This window comes from Macaca nemestrina, chromosome 16, assembly GCF_043159975.1.
Source record: "Macaca nemestrina isolate mMacNem1 chromosome 16, mMacNem.hap1, whole genome shotgun sequence".
Lineage (NCBI taxonomy): Eukaryota > Metazoa > Chordata > Mammalia > Primates > Cercopithecidae > Macaca > Macaca nemestrina.
The window spans coordinates 80,858,674-80,878,228 of record NC_092140.1 but is presented as its reverse complement, the minus strand read 5'-3'; the positions used below and the strand labels follow the sequence as shown (position 1 = coordinate 80,878,228).

At 37.4% G+C, this 19,555-nt stretch overlaps 2 protein-coding genes and 1 long non-coding RNA gene across 16 annotated transcripts in view; 1 reads left to right on the top strand and 2 right to left on the bottom strand.

The window, feature by feature from the left end:
* Positions 1–5,834, bottom strand: part of LOC105490668 (zinc finger CCCH-type containing 13) — a 98,016-nt gene extending 92,182 nt beyond the window's left edge. For 6 of the 12 annotated variants that reach the window (XM_011756513.2, XM_071081345.1, XM_071081346.1 and 3 more), the window contains exons 1-2: positions 5,460–5,597; positions 4,997–5,054 (exon numbers count right to left, since the gene is read on the bottom strand). The gene's annotated coding sequence lies outside the window, so the exon portion shown is untranslated. Of the gene's footprint in view, positions 1–4,996; positions 5,055–5,459; positions 5,598–5,751 lie in introns of those variants that run through there. The other 6 variants (XM_011756515.3, XM_024795708.2, XM_011756514.3 and 3 more) reach the window with 5 other exon arrangements.
* On the top strand, positions 4,011–17,998 carry LOC105490666 (uncharacterized). Of its 3 annotated transcripts, none has more exons than XR_011614811.1 (5): positions 4,011–4,144; positions 6,335–14,650; positions 16,158–16,259; positions 16,428–16,506; positions 17,348–17,998. It is a non-coding gene; the product is annotated as an uncharacterized lncRNA (long non-coding RNA). The 3 variants fall into 3 exon arrangements; XR_011614812.1 differs by having other exon boundaries at positions 4,054–4,138; XR_011614810.1 differs by lacking the exon at positions 4,011–4,144 and adding an exon at positions 5,886–6,019.
* LOC105490665 (carboxypeptidase B2) overlaps positions 6,638–19,555 on the bottom strand; it is a 56,568-nt gene continuing 43,650 nt past the window's right edge. The window contains exons 8-11 of the mRNA XM_011756511.2: positions 17,627–17,720; positions 11,201–11,403; positions 8,807–8,894; positions 6,638–6,822 (exon numbers count right to left, since the gene is read on the bottom strand). Coding sequence (XP_011754813.2) covers positions 6,638–6,822; positions 8,807–8,894; positions 11,201–11,403; positions 17,627–17,720 — 570 coding nt within the window. The remainder of the gene's footprint in view (positions 6,823–8,806; positions 8,895–11,200; positions 11,404–17,626; positions 17,721–19,555) is intronic.

Below are 19,555 nucleotides of genomic sequence, written 5' to 3'. Positions count from 1 at the left end.
CACATGTATATGTATTTTGTATATGTATATATATTTTTATATATGTGTATATATACATATATATGTAAATAACACATTCAAAAACTGAAACTATAGTAAAAATCTAATCCAATGACATAATTGGGTAATTCAACTAGTGATGCTATCAGATAATGATAGTATGATATTATGACATTAGAAAACAATATTAAATTCTAGACCAAGATACAATCCAGAGCACACACTACTGTGGGAAGAGGGTAGAAACTGCCTCGCAAGGGAAAGGAAAAAAAACACCATACTATATCTCACTTTATACAAACTAAATATTAGTTGAAATCCTATCAATCATCAAAAGTTACTAGAATGAACCATAGTAGCTAAAAAAGTTTCATTTAGTCTCTATAAAGATCACAAATGTTCTTTAATGTGGTTTCAAAATAAAGACATATTACTTTAAAGGAAATTAAATCATGGTAGTACCTAATTGAAACAGCAATAAAAAATTATAAACAATGTTTGGTTCAATGAGGTACTTCAGCTCAATTTTTAAAAGAATCCAAAGAATAAGAACAACATTTGATAAATAAAAGGTGGTGCATCAAGGAAGGAAAATATGAAATAATATATGGTGATTTTAAACTAGAAAATCTATATTCTTCTTAATATAAAATGTAATAATTCTTTTGATATAATAGCAATTAATTTTTAATGATTTTAAAAAGAGAATTATGTCACAGTAATTATAAATTTAAGAATCAGTGGAGAGCATCATATAAACAATAATCGGCTGCAACACAAAATCACTTACATATTAATTGTTCTCCAAGTAAGGAACTAGACACCATTCCTACATACTGGTGTTAGCATTATAAGACAATCTTTGATTTAATTTTTCTTAGACTCATTCTCAGTCGAAATGTGAACATACAGAGAAGCTGGTAAAATTTCCTATGTCTATTTGATTTACTGAGCATAAAAAAACTGAAAGCTAAGAGAAGTGGAGCTGAGAAAGATCTAGAAAATGTAGAGCTTTCATTAACTGAGAAAAACACTTTTTTAACAACATATATCCAAGCATGATTCAATAATAAGTAAATGTATCACACAATGTATAAGAAGTTTCAGAAAAACATAAAGTTTCATTATATATTGCTATATTAATATACAAATATACAGTGTAATCCTCAACCATTAATTCAATTTTTAAAACATTTCTTAATAAACAAAATTGAATAGGTTCCAAAATTTCCTTAAAGTTAAAAACAGGCACACCATCCCACCACACCGCCTCAAGTGCATTAACATTAATTTTTTATTTTTCCCTCCACTGTCACTGGAAATGAGTTAGTTCTGCCCCTAACATCTCTACTACCCCCAACATGCCTCCACTCCCAGCACAGTCTTCCTCAAAAATTTCAATGGTAATGGTTTCCAGTTAGGACAACAGGCTATTTATTATTGTACTTAGTATACTTAAAACATTGGTCATCTATCATCTCCTTTCTTTTTATTTTTTGAGGGTTCCAGGTATTAACTCTACAGTTTCTTTTCCTGCTCTGTCCTCTGTTGCTTGATTTAGCACTACTCTCCTCCCTTGACCTACTGCTTTGCTGGTCTGAGAGCTTCTCTCCAATCCTAGACTCCCTAACACAAACTCTGAAGACTTCAAGGGTTTGGACTTGCTACCAAAGACTTGAGTGAAGACTAATGATCCACCTCCTCACCTCCGTCACCCTACCCCCATATTCTTTGCAGAGACAAAATTGCTTTTACCAGTGACATCAAGAACTATTCAAGACTCATCTACATAGTAATTATCCCAGGAATTTCACTTCCAGCTACTACTGTACTGAGTCTTCCAATTTAGGGAAGAAATGAAATTAAGTAAAAATGTGGCAAAAAAAAAAAAACACAAAAAAAACCAAAATGTGGCCGAGCGCGGCGGCTCACGCCTCTAATCCCAGCACTTTGGGAGGTCAAGGTGGGCGGATCACGAGGTCATGAGATCCAGACCATTCCTGGCCAACATATCGAGACCATCCTGGCCACCATGGTGAAACCCCGTCTCTAAAAAATACAAAAATTAGCTGTGTGTGGTGGCACACACCTGTAATCCCAGCTATTCGGGAAGCTGAGGCAGGAGAATCACTTGAACCCGGGAGGCGGAAGTTGCTGCGAGCTGAGATCACATCCCTGCACTCCAGCCTGGCCACAGTGTGAGACTGTCTCAAAAAAATTAAATAAATAAATAAATAAATAAATAAAGAAGATGTTCTCTCCTTTTTCTCAGAGTCCAAGAGTACCAGACTTTGCCCTGAAGTAGCACTGCATCGGAGTACAAGGTCTGGTTTACAGCAAGGTCCTGGACAGAACATTTAAAACTAGAATAATAATAACAACAATAATACACAAACACACACACATATATTCTTAATAAAATGTTCTTTAATGTGATATATATGTGTGTGGGGGTAAAACATCTGGTGAAAAAAGTAGAAACTGAAGATTTCTAACTGAAAGAATTCTTCTGATTATCCATGTAAAAACTTCCACAAGTAGTCAACAATAAAATGTCACTTAAATATTACTAATGAGACATTCATGAGGTTGAATAAACAAAATGCTTCATGCTTGCAAAGAACATAACTTTAAAAATCCCATTTGTCTAAAAATATACACATTATCTACAACAGAAAAACATTTCCTTTTTCATATATTAAAACTAAACGTTACCAACTAACGTGACAATTAGAATTTTCAATCCTATTTAAAACTTTGGGCCCATAAAGGAAAATGAACACCACAACAGTTAAAATATAGATTTTAAGCAGGGGAAAACTTTTTCAAATTATGTCTGAACAGGCCTGAACATGAGAAGTAAATGCTTCAAAGTATATGAGAAAAATTAGAAACAATAAGATAAAAATGTAAACACTAAAGTCCTTCCTATCATAGAGAACAGAAATCGAGGTCATACAAATAACTTACTAATTTACTCTTCTATGAAGGTTTTCCTCCATTTTTGTTTTCAAATTATTATTTGGTTTAAGTTGCCATCACACTTCTGCCCACACCATCAAGTCTTTCCCAAACATGAGCATTATCAAAGACAGTGGCACTAGTGAAAGTCTATTCCGTTATTTTCCTATTTCTCCTCTCCATTTGCAGAGTAAATGAATATCTTTAGTATTTATAATCTCTTTTCAATTAAAAAAGAAAATGGAAAAAGAAAAAGAAAATCTGGGACACAAAGTTTGAGTCTATTAATAAAGACACAACAAAAGAGGGTCTTAAATGGGAACTGCTCCCTTCCCGGGAAACTTAGAATTTCTAACACTGTACTCAGAGGTTCACATTATAATTATGGCTGAGAAAGGGGAAGCATACAAAAGGGTCTCTTCTTGAATAATGCCTCCAGGAGCTCAATTACTAAAATCTTGTCAATAAACACATATCCATTCTAGTATCTTCACTTCAATCCATAATTAATTATCTTTTTCATGTCTCATCTACTGGAAGCATAAGTGAAAGCATAACACGTTAATCTGGATGAGTAGTGGCATAATATTAGGAAATTTTCAAATAATTAGGCAATTAAAACCACACGAATGTACTAACTAGTAGGATAAATCCCTATATTCTGCATTTCTAAGATTAAAAAGGTGATACTAAAAATAAGATATCTTCACATTTATACTTCTTATTTTTAGAAAGAAAAAATTAAGTTTATTTGATGTGCAGTTTGAGAGAACTTTTTAAAAAGAACTTTCTAAAACGAACTTTCGGATTGCTTCCGTAAATTTAATAGTAAAACAATTCCAAACGAAAATTCCAAACACAACTGACAGAACTAAGCTGACTACATAGGAATTAGCAAAGCAACACTGTAGCACTACGCAGAAAAAATAATTTGTTAAAAAGACTATGCACAGAGGACATCCCAGGCTGGTAGCTACTCTAAAGTGAACTAAAAAGAACTGCAAACATACAAAAATACAAAAAAAAAAAAAATGAATGAAAGACTCTGGATATCAACAGCAGTGAATGTTTCAACTACTACTAACAGCTGAAGAAACAGCTCCACCTCTATATGAGATGGAGTTGGGAGAGATGAGGAGATGGGAAGACTAACATCCACTGAAAATCAACTCTCTAAGTAAATGTAAGTTAAACAATGTGTTTACTCTATGTAAATGCCAATGCATATTATAAATAAACACTGATGACTTATTACAATTTTAATAATTTGTATAGATGTTAAGATACATCCACTTGCTGGATTTTAGTATGTTGAATTCATATGACAAATATGAAAATCATATAAGCTTGCAAATCTCAAAATATGCAATGTTCATTTAGAATGACCAGTAATCAGGAAGCCAGTAAGAGGCACACATTTGATAAAACTGAATCCTACCAGATGCACACAGTGAAAGCCTTAGTTTCACAGTGCAACTATTTTTAAAGCCACAAATTGTTACAAGCTTGCATCAACTTTGCTAGTCTCTAGTTGAAACTGACATCTGTTACAATCTACATAGTTCATTAAGAAAATAGAAATTATTTGAAAACCTATAGATTGTATTCACAAAAAGCTCCAATATATTGTACTAAAGCCAGCAATTTCAAATGTTACAGAACTAGACCCCGCTAACTGGCACCATATACCCATAGACTGAACTGCATTAAATATTCTCCAACGGTATCGCGGACTTTGAAACCCTGAGGTGTAAAGATATTTTCCAAACTTTTTAAACTACTTTAAAAATCCAAAAATCTTAGACTTCATACTCCCAAAGTAGTTCGAATTACCTGAAAGCCCCATAGTATAACCAAATACCTTAAGACTACCCTTCATTAACAAGATCCCACCAATATAATTCAAGTATTACCAACTCTGTATAATTTTCAAACCACATAAATTGCGTTAGCCTATTATAGAGAGATAATGCCGCCAGACTCTCTCCTTTCATTGCACTTTCCCCCGTTTCTGACAGTTGCCAAAACTACCTACCTAAAGCATATGAAGAAAAAGTAGCACTCAATTCCCAGGACCTAAATCGTTATCACTGCTGAGGAAAAAAAAAAAAAGACCAATCACAAGTAAGACGTTTTGCTCTAACAGATCTGGAATGCGTATAGAGGAAGATCTAAATTTAAGCGCAAATTGCTGCACTCTTCCATCGCACACACATACGAATACCGCACAAAGGTTCCCGTGCTTACATCAAATGGTAACGAAGGGCACAGCCTATTGTCTGAGTCTACCTATCCCCCTTAGACAAATGCCAGAATCATAAACAGAGCGAGAAATTATATCTGAGCACCCGGGGCTATTGCAGAGTTAAGGGTGGGATGCTCAAGGAAAGCTCAAAATCCCAGTGACTCAAGCGAAGATGGGGGTAACTGGGCCTCCACATTCCGGGTCCGCCCAATGCCTTTCCCCAGATACCCACACCAATTCACAGAACGCTTACTTCCTCCCCAAGCTCCCTTCGCAAGTGCAATCCGGAGGCACCACCGCCGCCGCCGCTCCGAGGAGCGGGGGAGGCGACTCTCTGTCCCCGCGCCTGGACCCAGGAGGACGACGACGAGGAGAAAGCGGTGCGCGCGCGGCTCCCGGGAACCGGCCCTCGGCTAGCGAGTGGCCCCCAGGATGGCTCAGAAGCAGAACCCGCCCGCCGCCTCGCCAGGGTCAAGCGAAACTCGGTTGTAGGAAGAAAAACAACGAAGAGACTGTAGATTAAGAAAAGGCAACAAAAACACTACCAGGCCGCTAGGAGGACCGCCTCAAAACGCCGCCGGAAGTCAGAGGTTTGCCCTGTTCCTCTACAGGCCCAGGCAGCTTCCGGCCGTCTGATTAGTCGTCAGTGCGCAGACACCGCCCTCCGTGGACACGCCCTCTAGGCGTAATATCCCAGGCGAGGAGTGAGAGTGCGGCGGGACGTGGAAATAGAATCCGTACTCTGTGAGAGATGCTGGGAGAGGAAACTGGGAGCCCGGGAGAATTAAAATTCCCAATTAAAAGTGAATTTAAGTGAGTTTTCTCTTTTTATTACATAATTCCTTGCCATAAACTGCTGTTGTAAATGCGCAAAATGCGGCGTTTGTTGTTGACAGTACCTAGAGCCATTCATTCATTTGTTCAACAGTGTTTATGGAGCAGCTGAGCTAGAATGAGAGGCTATGTTTGTCGTTTTTGACACCCCTCCCCTTCCCGGGCCATCGCCTAATTACCGTGGAGCAAACGGAATGCATGGTTGTATTTCTGAAGGCACAAGCAGAAATTTATTGAAAATTTGGAGCAGAAATCTTTAATGTACTTCTGACCACCCTTCCTTTTATTGAGTAGGATCCAATGATCAGCATGAAACTTGTTATTAAACTTGCTTGAGATGGCTAATCAGACGTCGGAAATCAAAGAAAAAGTAGGTAGCTAGACTTTTACAGTTTTTTTTTGAAAGGTAAAAAGACATGAACCCTTGTCTGCCTTAATGTCAAAGTAGCACTTATTAGGTTCTCTGACAAAACCAAGGTATGGGAAAATCTTTTATCGAAACTACGGATAAAACTTAAAAATAATCTGATACAATGATTTGGTCTTGCTGGAATCAGTAAATTAAAATACGAAAGCAGAATGATAAAATCAAGGGCATTAAACATTCCTAATGACATGCCAAGCTATTTTAGAGACAGCGGCAAAAGCGTCTTTACAAGTGGGTTTGATGTAACGCTCTGGCAGCAAGAATCCGTATTTGCCCGTATCTCGAAGTTCAATTGTAAACGAATATTTGATGCCCAAATCATAGATCCAATCGTCCGCACCTCCAGGAGCTAGGTCTAAAAGAAGAAGAAAGAAATTTCTGAAATACAGATTTTTCAAATTAATTAACAAACTGGGAATTGTTTGATTTAAATGTTTGTTTGGATACCTTTAGATTTTTTTTCAGTTTTTAATTAATATAAACAATTTTACAATGAGTACCCTTGTTTATACATAATTGCTGCTTTGTCTCTTTAGAATATTTTTCCCTAGAATAGATTTGCTAGTCTAAGGCTTTGCACTTTTTGCAATTACGACATGTTCCCAAATGGACATTAAAAGAACTGAATTAATTTATACCTCCACAAGCAGGGTATGAATTTGCCCGCTTCCCCTTCCCATACCATCAATAGGAATTATGAATTCTGATAATTTTATGGGTGAAAAATAATATCCAACTGTCTTAATTTATGTTTTTTTGATTATCAGTTAGTTGCACATTTTGTTTGGCATATTTATTGGTTATCTTTATATTTCCTATCAATTGTCCTTACTCATTTGTCTACTTGGTTCATTTTATCAATTGCTTATAAAAACAACATTAATGTTATCAGTTTTGTTTGGCATGTAGACCTTTTTTTCTCCTTTCATTCATTTCTCCTTTCATAAGGAATTTTTTCTCCTTACTGAGCTTTCAACTTAGTTTATGCGGGGTTTTCATATGAAAATATATGCTGTACCTGGAATTTACTTTGGTGAAAGGCATATTAATAATCCAATTAATTTTTTTTCTAGGTAACTTGTTAGGTTTTCCAACCCCATTAATTGAATAATCTGACATTCTTTTTTTTTTTTTTTTTTTTTTTTTTGAGTGCTAAATTGAGTCCAGGGTTATGGCAAAGTCTGACCCAAAATTTTAATTTATAATTTTAGCATCTATCTAGTACAGTTTGGGGAGCATCACATGAAAGCTACAATTGCCAGAAGACTTGTTGCAGTTTAATGCATGTTAACTAAAATGTGTACACATTTTAATGTTCATGCTAAATACAGTTTTAACCTTTTTTGAGATGGAGTCTTGCTCTGTCACCCAGGCTAGAGTGCAGTGGCACAATCTCGGCTCACTGCCACCTCCACCTCTCAGGTTCAAGTGATTCTTATGCATTAGCCAACCGATTAGCTGGCATTACAGGCGCCCGCCACCGTGCCCAGATAATTTTTGTATTTTTAGTAGAGATGGGGTTTCACCATGTTGGCCAGGCTGGTCTCGAACTCCTGACCTCAGGCGATCCTCCCACCTGGGCCTCCGGAAGTGCTAGTATTACAGGCATGAGCCACCACACCTTGCCTCTTTTTGTTTTTTTTCTAATCATTAAAAAAAAAAAAAGGAAAAACCTGAATTTGGCCTTCAGGCTGTCATTTTCTGATGCCTGGTTACAGGTTGATTTTTCTGATCCTCTTTTCCCATCTCCCTTCAAACTTCAAAAGGGCAAAATCAGTGTGTCCTCCCACTGTGTGTAGATAGGAGTTGCTCACAAAATATCTTTCAGCAAAAATTAATCAAAACTTTTTGTTAAGAGTGTCACAAGCTCTTGTATGTGTAATATATGTTAAAGACAATCAACTGTAATGTGTTATGAGCTAATACTCTTGGGGGCAGGCTAACACTAAAAAACACTTGATGCAAATGGTATGCACTAGATTACTGTAGGGTACAACCTGCACAACCTTCCATGGTGGCCCTGGGGATCATACAAAAGTTTTATGAACTAGTTTCTGCTTCACTCAACTATTATGATGCCAATTCTGTAATTCCTACTCTATTGCGATAAATATAATTACTTAAATAGCATTTTGGCTTCTTTTTAGGAACTCATTTATTAATATAGCTTTGTTTAGCATTGTCATAGCTATTATGCTTCTGTTCCTAATTATTACAATTCAGTTGTATTACATGTGACCCTATTTAATTTGGAAAAATTAAATACACAAAGAAAAACAGATCACACAGATTTCTTTAGTAGCTCAAAGTTCCCTAAGATCATAAGAAAAAATACTTACATAAGGTTTCTGAGCCACGGCCATGTGTATACCTGATATTTTTACTGGTTTTCTGAATAGCACGAACTGCTTCACTGGCTACTAGAGACTGGAAGCAATAACATATGGAATTTCAGTTAATGTGCAACTTTGAAACATGACAAGTAGAAGTTTCCAAAAAACAATCATACATTAATTTAATCAAAATGTACATGTAGAAAATCTAGATTCATCTAAAAGGCAAATAAATAAGATAAACAAATTAAAAATGTGCACTTTATGGCAATCACAATTGGGTGGCTTTAAACATAAACTATTTCAATATATTGAAATATTAATTTGCAGAAAAAAATCGTATGCCTTTTTGGGAATTCATTTATTATGGAAAATGAAGTATAACTACATTTCAAAGGCTTAGAGGTACTCCATTTCTGAACAAAATTATCACCAAACTTTAAATCCAACCTCTCTAAACACACACATACACCTAATGCATGCATGATTCACTTCTTATCCTTCTCACAACTTCTATTTTCTTCTTGTGTAAAATGTCTAATGACTTCCACAGATTCATCAAATCAAAAAAGATTATGCCTCTGGTATGGAGCAGGACAATAACTAAGACCCCCATTTGACTTCATTTTGTTCTAGCTTGTAAAAATCTATTCTGAAGTTCTCACTTATCTGGAACTTTTCTGAAATTGGAACTAGCATCATGGTATACACTGTCATCTTCTTGAAAAACTCAGAGATTTATCAGTGGATATTATTTTATGCCATCTCTTTGTTCAAAACATAAGTTTTAATGGAACCTCATTGTCTACAGAATGAAATACAAGTTCATCTGACAGTCACACCCCTTATCATAAGCTTATCAGAAGCTAACCTAATCTACTTTCTGATGGTATCACCCTCCACTTTTGCATCGTCTTACGGGGAACACCCACTTCTCTGCTTGGAAGGTCCTCCCTTCCCTGTCTGCCTATAGAAATCCTCTTTCAATGCCTGTCTAAAATGTAGCTGATCTTTGACATCAACAGCACTTTATTGTTTATGGGTTTTTTTCCCCCTTAATAGATTGTAAATTTCTCAAGGACAGTAACTACTTTATCTCCTCACTTATCTCAGCATTTCCCTCTGAATGCATTAATGAAGTCATCCCTTGATATTCTAGTTGGGAGTTGTACTGTCTGTGCCACTTATTTAGTAGTTACTCTGTGTCACCTTAGAGTACAGCTGTTTGTAACATCTGCTAGTGGTTGAGCTCCCTAACCATAACACATTCTCTTAAAAGGCAAGATTTTACCTAATGCTTCTTTAAACATCCATTGACAAGGTATTTTACACGTAATGGCTCTCAACATATATGTGTGCTGACAGTAATGCAAAAAAAAAAAAAAAAAAAAGCATAATTAGACTAATTCTATTTCCCAAATCATGATAAATTTCCTTTTATTTCTTCAAAGATAATATTTTAAAAGGTGCTTTCCTTAAGAGTTTTCCCTTGAGAAGTAAAAAGCTCAAGTATCAAGTATGTTTATGTTCTAAATGGGCTACTTTCAGAAAACGCAAACAATCTTATATTTGTCATCAGCAATTGCTAGCTCCTGTAATGTGACTATATTTTATTCTGTTAAGAGAGCCAGAAAAAAAAATGTGTCACTAAGAAACAAGCTACTACCTAAAAATTAGTCCCTTCCCAAGAATGGGGCTGTTGATGTAACACTTCCACTGTCTGGAGAGCATCTGCAATGAGGATTTGTCGAAGCCTAGCTACAATCCTTCAAGAATCCTTGCATCTTTTGCCATCAACCCAAACATACAGTATCTTGGGCCAAAAAGTGCTCAGGGAGTATCAAATTGTATGAGTCCTCTTTGAACTTCCTGTATTGTCCATTATGTTCCAAAAAAACACTCTTGCCTCAGTGCTAAAATTGGGGGTACTTTAATGGGACCAAAACCTTGAGGGTTCGAGAAGTCAGGGCATGAACAATTCCTGCTGCTAATCCCAAAACAATGAGTGTTGTGTTGAGACTGAATCTGTGGTTCGCTGTTGCAGGAAGCTAGTGACCACAAAGCTGTCGCATGATTCCATACTCATCCTTGCTTATATGGCTTCACATACAGATCAGGTCAAGTGGAATAGTTCCTTCCTAACCTTCAAGGAATTTGTCTGACATTTTCTTAGGAAGCCCATGTGCTAGAATAAAGTGCATGTTGTTAGGGTAAGGCATGTTCTTTACATTCCCTTAATGAACACTGACCCAGGGTGACTCTCAACAGGATCACACCATGATTTAAAACATCTATCATTTGCCTTCTAGAGGACAAAAATTTTCGCAGTTTTTGATTCTTCAACTAAGTGTTATTTTATTTCCAAAATGCTAATGAGAAAAATAATTAAGTAGCACTTACCAATTCCTCGTGGTCTTTGCTTTTGCTTCGAGTATAGGAATATGGAAACACTATATGCTGGGAGTATGAATGCATGCTGATGTATGCTTTAATGTGGTTGATATTTCTTCTCAAGAAATTAGCCACCGCCTTCGCTTCTGGTTCTGACTCAGGATAAAGTCCACAGTAGGTTTCCGAGCATGAGAAACTGGATGCACCTTCCTCTGCAGTGAAATTGATAAGGTGAAATTATGAGGGGATGCACATAGTTCTGTAATTTGTGGTTTTCCAGACAACGTATTCTCCTATCTATGTTGCAACATTTTTAGATGAATGGATTAGGTAGGGCTCTGCAAAGAACATATTTCCACTAAGTGTTGTTTACGTTTTTTTTGAAGTCAGATACTTATCTGCTCACGCAGCTGACCTTCTAACAGTCATTCCCAGCACCTGTCTCCCTTGCGAACCTTAAGAAAGTGGCTAAGAGAGTCTCAGAGATACCAGCCCTATCTCCAGACTTCTGGATATGTGAGAAAAAATAAACCCCATTTTCCTTAATCCACTGTAAATTTAGTTTTTCTGATATTTGTAGTTTTAAAGCTACCATTAATATAGCCCATAAAAGAAAAGCCTCGCTTCACAACTCAGAATATGTAAGTCCGCCTTCAGTGCTACTTTTAACTTGCTAAAGTGGTTTAGTAAATAAAATGGGATGATGGTATTTGTTGCCAGACCAACGTTCATTCGTTCCTTTAATAGATTATAATTTGCATCACTTCAGATGGTACCCTGCCTTCCAATACTTCTCCCCCTGTCCCTAATTCACAAGGGTGAAGCTCCAGCATGCTGCATCTGACACAAGAGATTATCCCTTCCTGCAAACAGTTGAGGGCTCAGGATTGGGTCTGACTCTTGTGCTTTGCCAATCTGAATCCCTTCAAAGATAACTTGAAATCAATACTAAGAGTCTCATCTCAGTCTAGCTGCTGTCTTGAACAGACACTAAAAATAGTAATACTACCAGCTGACGCCTGTGGAGCACATGCTATACGTCAGGAACTCTGCTAGGATTTGTGGCAAAAATTTATTCTTACAGCAGCCTGATGAAGTAAATACTGTTATTTTAGGAGATGCAATCTGGATATTCTTGGTGATAACCATTCTTCAAAATAAGAGGCTATACAGCATATTGTTAAGCACCCAATTACTGGATTCTAAATCTTGATTTTACCATTTATTAGCTATATGGCCTTGGGTAAATGTTTAAAAATCTATCTGTATCTCCATTTCCTTATCTGCAAAATGGAAAAATTACACATTAAATGCTGATTGAATGAGGATTAAATGAGTTAGTTCATACAAAGTGCTTTGCACAGTGCCTGGCATGTAGTATGCATTTCATAACTGTTGCTGTTTATCATCATCATCATCATCATCATGTGGACTGAGACCTGAAGGAAGCCAGTGTGCATCACAGAGATGAAAAGGGGAGAGAAAGGATTCACTGAGCGTCTCTAGGGCTCCAGGCCCAGTTCCCTTCTGTTTCTGAGTCCAGCTGCATCCCTGCCTCAGGGTTCCATGGGCCACTTACTATCCTTACAGAGCCTGCTTTTCTTATTTAAGTTCATTCTGCTTTCTTCCTGTTATTATACAGGCATAACATTAATATTTGTTAAAAAATTGTTTCCCTGAGAGGAAATGTGCTGAACATCTTAGGTCTTCTGAAGTATTTCATTTTTAACCAATAAGGTGATTGGATAAACCATTTTTCATAGTTTGGTCACCTTTGAATATTCCTGCCCTTTTATGTGGTATATAATTCTAGAGAATAGAGATTATGTATTGGATATGGAGGTCGGGGAAGACATAACCATTGAATAGAGAGGTGGTGCCCTAATATGAATCCTCAGACCAGGGTTGTTTAATAGAAATATAATGCAAGTCACATATTTACTTTAAATTTTCCAGTTACTACTTTAAGAAAAATAAAAAGGCCAGGCACGGTGGCTTATGCCTATAATCCCAGCACTTTGGGAGGCTGAGGCGGGCAGATCAGTTGAGATCAGGAGTTTGAAAACAGCCTGGCCAACATGGTGAAGCCCTGTCTCCACCAAAAATACAAAAAAAAAAAAAAAAAAAAATAGCCAGGCATGGTGGTGCACACCTGTAATCCCAGCTACTTGGGAGGCTGAGGCATAAAAATCACTTGAACCTGGGAGGCAGACGTTGCTGTGAGCTGAGATCGTGCCACTGCACTTCAGCCTGGATGACAGAACGAGACCCTGCCACACATACACAAAAAGAAATATGTGAGATTAATTCAATATTATAATTTATTTAACCAAATATGTACAAAGTATCATTTCAAATGTAACCAATATAAAAATTATCGTTGAAATATTTTATGTTACTTTTTTCATACTAGGTCTTCAAATTTTAGTGTGTATTTAACACTCAGTGTATGTCTCAATTCAGACAAGCTAAATTTTAAGCACTGGATAGCCACATGTGGTTAGTGGCTACTGTCCTGGACAGCCTCGGATTCTCATTCTATGACTGTCATCCTAGAGATTTCAAGCCATTTAGTGGAAAGAGCCTTGAAGAGGCAGGAAACTTGAGGTTGAAACTCTGCTTTACCATTAAGCAGTCATGTTAATTTGGGCAACTACTTCATCCATCTCAGCCTCAGGGGCCTCATCTGTACCACGAAGGAACTTGGGCCACTGGATCCCTCCAAGTTCAAGCATTATTTCATCTATAGACATGGAACCAAGCACACTGTGAAATATCTATAATAGGCAAATTCATAGAGACAGAAAGTAGATAAGATGTTACCAAGGGCTGGGGAGAAGGTAGGGATGAGGAGATATTGCCTACTGGTAACAATAGGCAAAAATCTCTCTTTGTGACAAAAAATTTTAGGAATAGATAGTAGTAATTGTGAATGTACTTAATGCCACTGAATTGTACAATTAAAAATGGTTAAAACGGCAAATTTTATATTACATGTATTTTATCATAATAAAAAATAATTTTAAAAAACACTATAGTCTCCTAGAAAAAGAAGTAAAGGATTTTCCATTCAAGCCAGTTGCAAAAACTTTGTAGTTGAACTCCGTGTTTTAGAAAACGTGTAGGGCTGTCTTAGGTAGTTTGAGACCAAAGGTTCTCATAATGTGCTCCCGTTATCAACTGAATTGCATCCTCCAGAAATTCCTGTGTTGAAGCCCTAAGCCCCAGTGTGACTGTATTTAAAGACAAGGCCTTTAAGGAGATAAGGTGAAATGAAGTCATAATCCAATGTGACTGGTGCCCTTATAGGAATAAAGAGAGACACCAGGGAGGTTTGTGTAGAAAGACAAGGCCATGTAAGGGCACAGAGAGAAGGCAGCTGTCTACAAACCAATGAGAAAATCCTTGGGAAGAGCTCACTCTGTTGGCACCTTGATTTTGGACTTCCAATCCTCAACGGTGAGAAAATAAATTTCTGTTGTTTAAGCCACCCAACCTATGGTGTTTTGTTGTAGCAGCCTGAGAAGACAAAGACACCCCTACAACCTACCCTCCACTCTCCTCTCCAATACACACACGCAAAATTGTAATACAGAGGAGCATAAAATGAGTAAGTAGGTTTGATATGTCACTTCCTGTTAATAAGTGAGGTGGTTTTTAGATCCTTTATATAAAGAATCGTAGGGGCACATTCTAGTTGTAGGGATGAGAAAGATAAGATTAAATTCTTTTTTCTCACTGTCTTGCTTACATAATACAGAATACATACTGGAACAGTTGGTAATAAAAGGAGTTCCTTACAATTATTTTTTATTTTGGGGTTTTTTAAAATTAAAAACCCATATGCTTGCTGCTTCTGTTTCTGTTTTTCACTCTTGTGATACTTAACAATATAGCACCATGCCTAAGAGGGGACTGAGACATTTCTTGATGACAATAACAGAATATATTTTGACTACTTGGCTATCCAAATTAAATAACACTGACTTCACCAAGAAACGTATTAGGTAAAATCAAGCACCAAAAGAGCTCAAAGATAAATAAAAAGTTCCAAAAAGGAACTGATAACCTGGGTTTATATCCCAGCTCTGTCACGTACTTGCGCGTACTTGCTACGTGCCCTTGAGAAAGGGACTTAACTGTTTTCAGCCTGGGTTTCTCCATCTATGATTCGTAGATAATGAAATCTGGGAGATGAACTATGTCAGTGGCTCAGCACTGAGTAACTGTCAGCTCTATTTATTCAGATTCTTTTTACATCGCTGCTGTTCCTGGGAGCCCCTGGCCCACTATTAGTGCCACTGCAACTTTGGGCCTCTGGGGACACGAGTGGTTTCTTAGGGAGAAACCACTAAATGATTCCCTGGAACCTAAGTCAGGATGAACTACCTCTTCCTCTGAGTTCCTACCAAATCTGTAGCTCTTAGAGCAACTAATTCATTCATGGACTCATTTAGTTAATATTTTATGAGGACCCTCCTAGTGCCAGGCACTGCACTAGGTAATGGGTATTGATTTCTGTTCGCATGGAGTTTCAAACCTAGACAGGGAAAAAAATAAGGAAATAAGGTAAGTACTTTGTTGTGAGGTTTGGTTTTCTTTTGTTTTGGCAATCAGCTTTCCCGGGCTGAATGTTGTGAGGTTTTAATAGGTATTCTGGGGTTTTGATAAAATGTTTAAAATCATGAAATTTTACATTTTTTAAAGGAAATAGGCAAAATTATGTGCATAGGATTGTATAGGATCCAGGTCTGGGAGGAAGAGGATGTTTCTGTGGGTACAGTAGCTTCTCTCTCTTATGGGCTCCATAGAGCCCAAAAATACAGATGTTGCATACTCCTTGTTAGGTTAGTTTACTTTCATAGCTGTTTCTGAAATGTAGTACTATGAAAAATAATGTTGAGTGGGTGGGAAGAAAGAGTGAAGTAACACCTACCCTCCTAAAAGCAAACTTCTTTGTTTTCAGGTTCAGGGAGTACATGTACAGGTTTGTTCCATGGATATATTGTGTGATGCTGAGGTTTGGGATTATATTGAACCCATCACCAAATAGTGAACACAGTACCACGTAGGTACTTTTTCAACCCTTTCCCCCTCTCTCCTTCCCTGCTCCTTTTTTGAGTCCCCAGTGTCTATTGTTCCCATCTTTATGTGTGTGTATACCCAGTGTTTAGCTTTTACTTATAAGTGAGACGATACAGTATTTGATTTTCTGTTACTGTGTTAATTTACTTAGGACAATGGCTTCCAGCTGCATCCATGTTGCTGTAAAGGACATAATTTTGTTCTTTTTTATGACTGTGTAGTATTCCATGGTATGTATGTACCACATTTTCTTTATCCAATCCGCCATTGACAGACACCTAGATTGATTCCATGTCTTCGCTATTGTGAATAGTGCTACAATGAACATCCCATTGCATGTGTCTTTCGGGTAGATCGATTCATTTTCCTTTGAGTATATACCCAGTGATGAGATTGCAGAGTCGAACAGTAATTCTACTTTTAGTTCTTTGAAAAATCTTCAAACTCCTGAAAGCAGACTGTTCTTAAATGCATAACTCAACATCATCTAATGCCTTAACTCAAATTAAGAAATAATAAATTCCCACTGTGCTTCTTTTTATACTGTTTTTAATATTATTTTTATATTTTCTTTATATTATTTATTAAAGAAATTAAGAAAGTGAATAGTGAAAAAAATGTCTTCAAACACTATAGAAGTAAACATTTACTTGTGCAATTAAAAAATGAGGGGTCCAGGCCAGGCACAGTGACTCACTCCTGTGAGCCACTTTGGGAGGCCGAGGTGGGCGGATCACTTGAGGCCAGGAGTTTGAGACTAGACTGGCCAACATGTTGAAATCCCATCTGTACTAAAAAGAAATACAAAAATTAGCCAGGCATGGTGGCATATGCCTATAGTCCCAGCTACTCGGGAGGCTGAGGCAGGAGAATCCTTGAACCTAGGAGGCAGAGGCTGCAGTAAGCCAAGATTGTGCCACTGCACTCCAGCCTGGTCAACAGAGCAAGACTGTCTCAAAAAAAAAGAAAAAAGAGAGGTCCTCCCCCCATCTCAGGTCTTTGATATTCTAATGATGAATGTTTTTGTTTATTAAAATAGGATCTTTAACTGTCACTTCTTTATTATTCCAGGATAACAGATTTTAGAATTTTGAAGCTAGAAGGAATCTTAAAGAACTGATTCAACTTTCTTATTTTGAAGATAGGAAAACAGGAGAGAGGAGAGGCCAAAGTGATTTTCTGACTCTGGCCAACATTCGTAGCATTACATTTACCTAAGCGTTTATCATTTAAATTATTCCCTGATTCAGACAGGCTAGCTCTGTATTTAATTTGAATTCATGGGCCTTTCTCTGTGACAATCACCCTTTCAGTGAAGAGATATTGCAAGAAATAAAGCCAACAACCTACCACACCAGTGTTTGGACGCAAAGTTCCTGTTCAGGTCTGTTCCGATGCAACGATTGTTCGCATAGAAAGAACGGTTCTTTCTCCACATTCGATTCTACATAAACAAAATACAGACAACCTGGGTGGCCACGTTCAGGGCCCAAGGAAAAACACGCATGTGAAAGTCCATGAAACCAGAGTTGCCTTTCTCTCCTTCAACCCCATACCTTGCATGGCTTCATCACATTGCTGTCGTTGTAATATTCCTTTGCATGGCCCCTATTGCTATCCGGGTTTCAATCACATCCACTCAGACTATTTTAGTTGAACCAAACAAAATGGTAATATTTGATCAATTTTGACTGATAAAAATAAAGATTTCATTTCATTCCACTAGGCTGCTTATTAGCCTTCTTGTTTAGTCTTGTTTCCTTTACATTAATTTTATGCACAGGGTCATTTTGAGCTCCTTCGAAGAAAAGCAAAATATCTTTGTGTCTCAACTCAACACTGAGTCATAAGTTAAAATGCTGTCTTTAGGTTGAATTCACCACTCCTCTTTCAAAGCTAGAAAAGGTGGAGATGTGAAGACACCTCTAATCTGATGACTTCTTCAATTGTACTGATTTGGCTCTGGTTTTTAAATATAAAGCAAATTCCCTATTGGGTTATTGGGGCAAACCAGGAAAGTTTGGTCATGTAAAGAGTTGCACAGACTTTGTTTAAGTTCTGAGTTTGGGATGATGTAGCACCCTTTTCTCCTACTCTCACCAACCCTCTGCCAAGCCTTCCAGCCTGTTACCACTCCCAAGCCTGTGGTTCAGTGGCAACAGTAGACCCTGGGGATATCAAGTTCTCAAACTGTGGGAATTAATAATAGGGTAATGATACAAAGAACAGTTGGGAAGTTGGAAATCTAAAGGGTGACTGAATTCCACTGTGATTCAGGTTAAGGTGTAAATATACTTTATTATCAGTTTACAGATATGACCATTTATTGGACACCAAATTTGTGTTAGGCATTATGCTAGGTAATTCTCAATTACTTAGTTTGGCATTTGCCCACCTCCACCTACAAAATTTTCAGTTACAGTATTCCTCTCACCAGAGATGACTTTTTCCTCAGTCTCCTGTGCCATGTCTATCTCTTCTGCATAAATTACCTCCTATATGAAATAATTCATGTGTAATTCCGTATGTTTCCAATCACGCCAACTAATCTTCTTCCTCTTAGTATTTATATGTGCTACTCAAATAGGGTTTTCTAAACTTATATATACCTAGTTATGTTTCTATGTGCCCCTTTAAATTAGAAAGCATAGGCCAGGCGCGGTGGCTCAAGCCTGTAATCCCAGCACTTTGGGAGGCCGAGACGGGCGGATCACGAGGTCAGGAGATCGAGACCATCCTGGCTGACACGGTGAAACCCCGTCTCTACTAAAAAATACAAAAAACTAGCCGGGCGAGGTGGCGGGCGCCTGTAATCCCAGCTACTCGGGAGGCTGAGGCAGGAGAATGGCGTGAACCCGGGAGGCGGAGCTTGCAGTGAGCTGAGATCCGGCCACTGCACTCCAGCCTGGGCGGCAGAGCGAGACTCCGTCTCAAAAAAAAAAAAAAAAAAAAAAAAAAAAAAAAAAAAAAAAAAATTAGAAAGCATAGTATTTCATATTGCTTGAGTAATTTTACATGAATCACTATGTTGATTAACCAGAAAATACAGATCGAAGAGTATGTTAAACTACAAGATGGTAATGCAATTAGCAAATCCTGATAAGGGGAAACTCTTTTCTTTGACAAATAAATTGCAAGGAAAAACAAAAAACAAAAAACAGAAAGAGCAAAAGATGGAATGGGAGTCCGTGGATTAAAATAGAATTAAAAGACCTATAAACCAATCATAATGTAAGAGCCTTATTTGGATCCGGAATCAAAGAAACATACTTTTTAAAA